This window comes from Helianthus annuus, chromosome 9 (assembly GCF_002127325.2).
Source record: "Helianthus annuus cultivar XRQ/B chromosome 9, HanXRQr2.0-SUNRISE, whole genome shotgun sequence".
In the NCBI taxonomy this organism is placed as follows: Eukaryota; Viridiplantae; Streptophyta; class Magnoliopsida; order Asterales; family Asteraceae; genus Helianthus; species Helianthus annuus.
The window spans coordinates 68169842-68179825 of NC_035441.2; the positions used below are offsets into that span (position 1 = coordinate 68169842).

Here is a 9984-nt window from a genome sequence, read left to right on the forward strand (position 1 = left end):
TGACACTAATAAGGACCCATGATGTGAAATTAGTATCCTTAGACTTTAAACACGTGTTAAACCGGAGCTTTCCGTTTAACAGCGCACTAAACCTTTGACATTGATTGTTAGGTTATCGGTAGCATCATTTAGGATTTTGAGTTCCAGGAACAACTTAATTTTGTGCTGCAGACTGTGACATAAGGTTTGAAGCCAATCAGAGATCGGGCACGCAAAACGAAGCAGCTTCCCGGTTAGGGAAATGCTTTCGTTTCAGGAATAACATAAGGCAATCAAACTTGCAAGGAACGATCGATCAAGCTTAAAAACACTTAGACCACCCTAATACGAGTCTTTTACGATTAAAACATAACTGGGTTCAGATTTCAAGACGGTTATGCATGATTTTTAAAACCGAGTCTTTTGACACTAATTACGCGCGAAACGGAGTACGTCACGCAAATCGAGAACGCGTCCGGGACCCGTAAACGAACCTAAACACTCAACGGAAGATAAACATCATCTTTTAGCGCACTATACGAAGCACGAGGTGGCCCTAGGGACCCGCCACCACCCCCATATATATATATAGAGAAAGTATAATGTACATTACAGCTTAACCTACAAAACGTACGCGACCAAATTACGCAAGTGCATTTGAAAATCACGCAAGTTGTAAATGGAAACCTAATCACGCATGGGACCAAAATTCTGCATTATTACGCATACATGTATGGTAATCACGCATGGCTTTTTTGTTCAATGTATAATCACGCATGTTATAAAGTTAATTACGCCTGTTGTGATGCCGTCGCGTACGTTTTGTAGGTTAAGCAGTTTTGTACGTTAACCTTTCCCTATGTATATATATATATATATATATATATATATATATATATACTAGTCTTTTACCCGCGTGATGCGGCGGGAAACATATCACTTAGGTTGGTGATTTAGGGCTATGTACGGGGCGGTTCGGTTTTGAGCCATAACCAAAACCAAATTCGCAATGCAACGGAAAACACAACACATGTTAGTAATTCTAAGGGTGTGCTTGAGAATGTTCAGTTCAGTTGAGTCATAACGGAAATTTAAATTTTTGGTTAAGGTACTTCAAAACCAGCGGGGTTACAATTCATGACACGGTACTCGTTTTCTGTTAGTTTATCAATCCTCTTGTGATATATTGCTTACTATTTCTATTGGTTTTTTTTTTTAATTCGTAGCATTGGTGTGTCAAGAGCTTTATAGATAATAATTAAATAATTAAAAAAATCATACATTCGCAACGGTACAAGGAATCAGGTTTCATTAGACCCACTAAATAATTAAATAATTAAAAAAATTCATGCGGCCACTCCTTTCCACACCATTGTCTCTGAAAAGTGAATAAAAAGTCACGTTATATTACAAATATGATACCATGTAATAAGAAAAGATATATACACATCTGTCACCTTTGGATTCACGTATGCAATTTAAGAAAATTAATTGAAAAAGGAAACATAACGTACGATCTGAAGCCTATTCTGTAGGTATTTCCGACAAAATAAAAGTCACAAACTTCTGATTTATGATCGGACAAAAGTGAAAGCACAAACGATACACATCAACGGCTTCTAATTGCGACCCAACCTGCAAAGAGTCGTTATTTGTATTCTTCTTCAACCGAAAGTGTCAAGATGACCATTCTTCCCTTCCAGTATAACAAGTCTACACTTCTAATATGACCATTCTACACTTTTATATTGCCTCGGCTCAGTGTGTCTTTTGCTCGGATCTTTTTCATTAAAAAGAGATTCTTCCAATTAAAAGAGTTTACAGCATGATTGATATCTACAAAGGAAACAATTCTTGTATAGTATTTTTTGTTTTTTTTATTGAGCACAACCATGGCTACAGCAATCAAATCCTTTTTCTAGTAAGAAACTCGCGTGATGCGGCGGGGAGCCATTCGATATAGATAATTTATTTTGTTGTTTTCGTCAATCAAGCAAGAGGGTTTGTTAGTTCAACATTTATTTTTTATTTTAAACCCCGGTAATACGTTAAGTCGGCCATATAATGTCGTATGACATTTAAACTATGAATGACAAATGTTTAAAGTCACAAACTATAGTCAAAATTAAACGTACAGAATGTAAAAACAAAAAACCATAATTCTTTATATAATGAATCATTATTGCTAGTATTGACAGCGAATTTCATCTATGCTCGGAACAAATCTTTATCCACAATATCCAACCAAATCAAGTCAAATTCATCATATACAAAGAAAATCCAACAAACTGTGAATGAATATTACATCTCATAATAATAGGCTTTTGCATCTACATACAAAACAGTTCCCCAGAATCCCAAGTTGTCTATTAAAAACACAAATAATACTTAAGTTTGTTGCCCATTTTTAGTACCTTAAAAGCATTAAACTTGCTGCTTTCTTCAACATTTACAGCAAATGACTCATCAAGACTCCCATTTGCCTCTTTTTAATTTGAATAATTTCACAATTGTACTTGAGAATTTTGGGTATTGTTTCCATAGAGTCATCTTCCTCGCTTAATTAAAACACTATTCTTGAATAGCATCATGAGCAGGCCCGTTACCGAAACAACATCCGCCATAGCTAAAAGTTGAAATTTTTTTCACTAATTAAGTTATAAGATAGAAATAAAATAATATGTTCTAATAATTTTCTTGTGCAGCTATGATCATTTAACAAATTTAAGGTTATATTGTTCTCTACCCCAATAAACAGTGTGAGTTGGCAATGTCGCTTCAGTTTAACTAATCTTTATGCAGAATTTATACGAGCGCCTTGATAACTGACCCATTATTAAAACTGTGAAGCAACCAACCAACTGGGAAAATAAATGATGCGTTATCAAACGTCTTAATAAAACTGACCCATTTGAAAAGTTAAAAAAACTGACCCGTTTAAATAAACTGACCGTTGGCTTTTATAAAACTGACTCGCTTGACCTGTTTTTGTTCATTTTGAAAGTGTTGACTCAATATTTAACCTTTCCCAAAACTGAGTCGGATGTATGAGCTCCGAATTGAGACGTGGCTGGTAAAGAGGTTTTTAGAAAGGCTTTTAGGTATGAGTATAAACGTTGCACGTACAAAAAGTTGGCTTTTAGAAAGGCTTTTAGGCTTTCATCCAAAGGTTGGTTTTTTGCATCTGTATCCAAAAAGTTTGAAATCTTGCCATTTTCATCCAGCTCGTTAACCCCATCCAATTTTCTCTGTCATGTCAGGTGTATGAAAATGGCAAATTTTCAAACCTTTTGGATCCAAATGTGAAAAAACTAACATTTGGTTGAAAGTCGCAAAACTGGCCAAATCCGAGGGACGAAAATGGCATTTTACTCTAAAGATAAATAAAAGTTGTATGGTAAAACAAAATCTAAATCGAGAAATTCTTAAAAAAATAAAAATTAAAAAATGTACCAGCTGGGAAGGGATCTGTAGATGAGAGGAGTATCAGATCTCCAGCAAAACGGATATGAATGAGTAAAGCTTCCAGACTTCACCAGCCTGTTTTGCCACTTTTAGTTATTTGATTTGTAGAATCTGAGAGAGCTGAGAAAGCATAAAAATTTTACCTTGTATGCACCTTGGTATTCTCCTACCTGCACATTATAATAAGATGAGCATCAATTAAATAAAAAAAGAGCTCTGAACACCCTTTTATTAAAATAATTTTACCTCTTCGTCCATAACAAAAACATTGGGATCAGCAGCCATTTCCTCATTAAGAGCAGAGTTCAGAGCATCTCGCACTGTCATCTGTAAAACTTGAAAAGTAAATCTAAAATCCAAATTTCTTAAGATATATTTGTAAGTCACCAAAATAAAAAAATTTAAAAAAAATACTCTGCTTGACGTAAACAAAGAATTTGGAAGTCCCTTGGCTCGACCCATATACAAAGAATTTGGAAGCCCCTTGTCCTTCTCTTCCATTTCAGCGAACAGACCGCCAACAATGCCCACATCAGTCAGGTCTACCCTCTTGGCTGTAGTGATAAATCTCTTCCACTTCAGCGAACAGACCGCCACTACCCCTTTGAATTCCAGCTTTATTGTGAGTTGTGACCAAATATATTTTTGAACCTAAAGAAATCAATCGAAGCGGATGTAAACACATCACATAACAACTTTTTTTTGCATAAAATTACAAAAAAAAAAAAAATACAATAAACATATAGCAAAAGTAAGTCAACCGTACCTTCCATACGGTACACGCCGTCAAGGGACTACAGATCTCAGATGTTGATAACCAAATCCACGCCAAACAATCCAGTTACCAAATGTATGTGCCGAGAGGGAAGGATGGAGTACACTGAATCGGAAGTTCTAAATTAGTTAAAAAGTAACAAATATCATAATCCATATCATTAAACATTATTTGAAACAATACAAAGCAGAAAACCAAATGTCGAAAAAGCAATCCGTTATTTAAACACTTAAGTGCATAGAAGCTGTTAAATTAGATAATTAATCCTACAAAGCAATATCATACTTTGAGTGGGTGTAAAAGTAAATTGGCTTACATTTTATAGAACTTGCTGGGAGCATTACCGGCGACTTTAGCGAGACGGAGAGGTGTGAGTTCGACCTTTAAATCATTCAGCTAAGCAAGCAAATTAGTCCTTCATTCGATTTAAATAAAATATAATATACAGCAAAATAGACTTACCAAAGACCAAATTTTTTTTTCACAAAATCAATGGACTGGTCAACTTTGAAAAGTCAACTGACTTGAGCTTTGGTCGTGTTTTTATTTTGGATATAATGTTGTTGTGCTTGGGTTTAAGCTTAGTAGGATGTTTTTTAATGGAATCACCAGTTATTCGTGATGGATGAGAATTCCAGAAGAAAGTTGCTTGTGTTGGTTAATGGAAACTTTGACATACCGATTATCCTCTTGTAATCTACAAAAGCACTAAAAAAATTCAACATCACCATTTGCAATGGTTTTTTGAGTTTGTCTCAAAGCAATAAAAAACTTACTATTGGCCATGGATCGACTATGAGGCTGCTCGGAGCACCGCTGCCATCCACCATTGCAGCCATCGCAGCACGTTGCCATCCACCATCCCATCTTTAGCTGTAAAAGTAATAAAGGAACACTTGCAGTATCCACAAATCTGTAATGTTATGTCTCTCACTGAGAACAAAACAAACTGCTGAATCAAATTTTGTTATTGACCTTCATCCATTTCATCAGTTTGATTACAAGTCTGAGATCTTGCATCACCAGCATCTTGCATTGGATCATCAGTATCCGATGTTTTTGCAACAGAATCTTTAAGAGCCTCAAGAAAATATAGGCCCATGTATTTGTTTGTAAACATAAACCATTCATATTTTATAACACAGTTAGCAGTAAAACCAAAAAAAAAAATACCTCAACACCTAAAAAGGTAAAATAGATGCAAAAAACCACTAAAAGAGAAATCGTTGAAGTTTATTATTCATTACATAAAACAACTAAATCGTTTGTTATACAAGATATTACGGAAACCATGTTTTTTTTATAATTATGAACAACAGAATGTAAATTGTAGTGCTTACATTTACTTGGGTCAACTCCAAATTGAGTCAGATCTATTTGACCAGTCTTCAGACCTGCACAGATCACGGTTCACAAACAACTTAAAATACCAATTGTAAAAAAATTGCAGAAAAAAAGCAGCAAGGAGATGACGTGTGGATCCTCACATAGGTAAAAGAGTCAACTTGTTGACGAAAAGGAGGACTTTGCAGCAACTCCATTAATTGGACACTCGTGTCCATTCACCCTGCAGTAACCTGACAAGTTTTATTACAGGTTAGAATGGACGGGTCGGGTTGACCCACAAACATTCTTTTCATTTTCTATAAATAGTTGATGCATTAATTATGGTTGAAAAAGAATATTTTACTGAGCCGAGTTCCAACCCATTTGACTCATTCCTGTTCTTGCTAAAAGAAAATTTTTACTTGACCCATTTGAGATGTAACACGGCCCAGTTATATGTAAACGGGTCAAGATTGTGTTACCTCAGGTAAATGAGATGCTACGTTCTCGAGTGACAATGTCTCCATCAATGGCAATAGAAGTTCAGGCTTCAGGATATCACCCAATCCTAAACCTATAAACAAAATTTCACAATAACTAAATCAGAATTAAGGCAGATCATTGAGAAGGTAAACATTAATCAATTGTAACAAATTATAGATGTTTAAATTTCATTTCCACATGCAAAAGTAATTATATAACAATTACGTAAGAACTTTAATCAACACTACCTCCATCGGGATCTGCTGCCTCCCCTGAACATCATTCAAGTAAAGATATCCGTTCAGAATGATAAGCAAAAAAAAAAAAAACAAAACAAAACAAAAAGAGTTACATTAACAACTTTATGACATACCTGAGGGTCCAATATTGCTTAGAATTCTTTGAAGATCTGCCAATTTAACTGGTCTGGAAGAGGACACGCCACTGATTACTTCTGCTCCGGTACTTGATCCAACCAAATTCCCAGCCCTGTACGCAAATCATGTAGAGATTTTAGTGTTTAGGGCCTCACTTTTAATCCTTTGATTATATATATAAAAAAAGATAGTTGATAGTTGATTATATATATATAAAAAATTTGTAATTGTCTGAACTTTAGATGTAATCGGTAAAGAAACAATAATTAAACATCAAAGAGTAAAGAAATAGATAGTTGATTCAGAGTTACCAGTTGACCTCGAGTTTGCAGATTGAATGAGAGACGGTACAATGCATATCAGCATCGGTACCACATGATCCAATCGGCTTAAATTGCCATTGCCCTAAAAACTTCAAGAATTTGCTCTCCTAAACACACCTTCATCATAAATTCATCAAATAACAACCAAAAAGAATAACTTGGATCGCGAGAGAGATAGCAGAGAAACCCTAGATCCAGATCTGGATCTGGAATCGCCAGAGAAAGAGAGAGAGACGGGTGAGATGTGAGTTGTGAGAGAGATGAGAGATAAGGAAGGGGAAAGGTGGATCCGTGTGAAAACAACATCATCCGTTAGATCATGATCCGTGTGAAGACATGAAAGAAAATGGACGGCTGAAGATGAACCAGTGGAAGGGTAATTTATTTGTGTTTCTTGGTGCCTTAAGACTTGTACATTGTGCATTGAGGGTGTTTTCAACACCTTGTCGAATTACCATTCTGTCCTTCCTATATCCTTATTAAAGTAGTATAGATATTTCATTTTTTTCTTTTAATTTTCACACAAAAATCCTCCCAAAATTCTGCTTCATTCTCATAAAACCCAGCTGATCTTACAAGAAAAAGCCTCAAATTAAAGGTATCAACCTTATTTTTTATGGTTTTAAGCTTGGTTTCTTGATTAAACATGGTTTAGGCCATGAAAACCCTTTTTAATCCATGATTTTTGGAAGTTCAAACATGTTTATGCGCTGAATATGAACACCATATGGATTCCCTGGTGTTATATGGCCGCCATGGTTACAAATCTTTGGGGTTTGATACCCTAATCAACACCTATTCGACAGAAATCGTTTAACTAGTCGATTAACCGAAAAACAATGAAATAAGGCTTGATTGATCTAAGTTCTAGCATATTTGGATTGTACTTGATGTGTAGGTACTGAATATAGCCCACACATACTTCTGGACTCACAAGGAACGCTTGGAATCAAAGCTTGCGCTAGGTATAACATCCGAAAACCGAATCTAGGATAGGCAGAATTTTGTTTTGGCTATAACTTGGTCGGTGATACTTGGATTAAGCTTAAATTTGGTGTGATGATGAAGGGTATTGTCAGGCAGGTCCACGTAAAATTGTAGAATTTTTGGAAATTTTTACGATTTTTGATAAAATTTTGACTGTTTTACTAAAAAGAATTCTGGAAAAAATACCAAACGGATTCAATACATCCCAAATTTTACAGAGACACTAAGAAACATATGTGGAATGTTCTGGGAAAATTTGGAGTCCATTGGTTGAGTTTTGATTTGGGTTAAAAATCCACGTTTTTGCGAATTTTCGGTAGCCGGAAACACCCCGAAACAAAATCGGAAAAATCTTAAAATTTTTGGAGATGTTTATGGAAACATAAGGGATGTCCAGGAAATGTTTGGGAATTTTCGGATCATTGATGGTAATTAATGTTATTTCTGTGGTTAAATATGGTTTTATAAATAATTTATTTAGACAAGTAAAATGCCAAAATAAATTCCCAGAAACTTTTCCCATATTCTACAGATTTTTACTGAGATATATAAAAATTTTCAAAATTTTATTCAAATTATAGATAGAATGGAATTTTTGGGATTAAAAATGGGTTATTTTAAATCAATTTCGGCAGTTTACCGTGTAACGAACCTGCCGGAACTGGGAACTGACCCAACCCGACAAATACTATAATGGGAACATGGGGAATATTCTGGGAGCTTCCAGGGCGGAGTGGACACTTGGGGTGTGTCAAATACCAGTTCTGGAAAATCCCCGACGGTGGAAACGGAAACTCAAAATTCGGCAACCTGGACTCCCCAAACACCCAAACTCCCTTAATGAGAAGTTAATAATTCTTAAATAACAATGTGTTGGTACTATTGGTATTTATGTACCATTATCCGGACACGTTAAACTACTGACATTGGCTGACACGCGAACCGGTGCCCGAAAGCCAAACTGAAAACTAATACTACCCTGACCTCCATCAACATACCCGTGTCCTATAGACTCAATCCGGGGGTGAAAACTCCTGACCAAATCCAAGTTATAACCATTACCGACTTAGATACTGATTTGAGTCCTTACTTGCATGTGTGCTATTAAAGCTGATTTCGTTGATTAAACACTCTTTAGCCGACACTGCTATTTGCGCTGTGAGTTTCACTCCCCCACTTTTAATTTGTTTTACTGTTTTCTGGGTTGATTTGCATGTTACAAACTGTGTTAATTGCACCAACTTGCTATGATGTGAATTATCTAACACACGATATTAGCCCCGATACAAGTGATTAACGTAAGCTGTGGGCATTGGATGGTAATATTGGTCTGACAAACCTAGTTGCCCGCTGGACAGGTGCGGCCGGCAGCCAGGCAACTGCACACATCCTAACTAGGCTATGTTGTTAGACATAACTACCCGAGGGCATTAAACTGCATGTGATACAGGTGGTGCGATTAAGTGTCTGTGTGACACAGTACGATTAAAACAGTCTAGGTTTCACTTGTGACACTCATGTAATTCCATCTATGAACCGTGATATGTGCAATTAAACATGTTGATACATTTTGAAACGAAACAACCAAACCAGTGGAACTCACCTGCGTCGTTTAGCTAATCATTTTAAAAACTAACATGCATTTCAGGTAAAACAAAACAGGAGTGAACGTGTGCGTATGGAAGGATCTAGTAGGCGGACGTAGCATAATAAAAGCTATAATGGCTTGTAGTACCACTTTTAATATATGGTTTGTAATGTGATAGTTCGAAGACGTTGTAACCGATGCTCCTGTTCTATGTAATGTAATGTTTTTAAATTATGAGGAGTGCCATGTGTCTGCCGCACCCCGAGATTGTCTTCCGCTGTGAGTCGGGGTGTGACAGAAGATGGTATCAGAGCTATCGGTTATAGCGATTTAGGTATCTTAACTCCTCACCCTGAGAACCTCTAGAATGTGACAACTCGAATTTCCAAGATTCTATTTCGCATTTATTGCACGTTCATTGTTTGTGTAGTTAATTATTTGCACAATTAATTGCTATGGAAATTGTATACGTTTTGATACAATGAGGTGTATTGTGTGATTATACATGGTTATGTGTTAATTGTGATAAATTTGTTAAATGTATGAACTTGGTGGTGAAACTGTGAAATTGATGTGAGATGGTGTGCTTGTGTAAGATATAGTAATTAAGGGTGTGTAGAGTTATTAGTGAAACTTATATGATACATAACCCTAATCCTTCACTAAACCTCACACAATAAA

The 9984-nt window shown here is 35.9% G+C and overlaps 1 protein-coding gene and 1 long non-coding RNA gene across 41 annotated transcripts; one reads left to right on the forward strand and one right to left on the reverse strand.

The window, feature by feature from the left end:
• Nucleotides 1–2188: 2188 nt before the first annotated feature.
• On the reverse strand, nt 2189–6985 carry LOC110877815 (pyruvate dehydrogenase E1 component subunit beta, mitochondrial-like). 40 transcript variants are annotated; one of them, XR_004866890.1, is made up of 15 exons: nt 6717–6983; nt 6402–6517; nt 6277–6300; nt 6028–6119; nt 5707–5796; nt 5195–5613; nt 4996–5092; nt 4899–4916; nt 4536–4600; nt 4211–4338; nt 3859–4095; nt 3691–3771; nt 3588–3614; nt 3433–3519; nt 2189–2605 (listed from the first exon to the last, which is right to left on the reverse strand). XR_004866890.1 is itself a non-coding variant. In XM_035977445.1 (9 exons), the coding sequence occupies exons 5-9, from the start codon at nt 3943–3945 to the stop codon at nt 2551–2553; spliced, it is 348 nt and encodes a 115-aa protein (XP_035833338.1). In that variant the 5' UTR covers nt 3946–4095; nt 4211–4324; nt 4536–4615; nt 4682–4927; nt 4996–5553; the 3' UTR covers nt 2189–2550. The 40 variants fall into 40 exon arrangements, 1 of the variants encoding a protein (XP_035833338.1); XR_004866889.1 differs by having other exon boundaries at nt 4536–4615; XR_004866869.1 differs by having other exon boundaries at nt 4536–4615; nt 4682–4916.
• Nucleotides 6986–7251: 266 nt separating this feature from the next.
• Nucleotides 7252–9689, forward strand: LOC110874380. The gene is made up of 4 exons (XR_002555898.2): nt 7252–7326; nt 7627–7693; nt 8826–8873; nt 9364–9689. It is a non-coding gene; the product is annotated as an uncharacterized LOC110874380 (long non-coding RNA).
• Nucleotides 9690–9984: the final 295 nt, after the last annotated feature.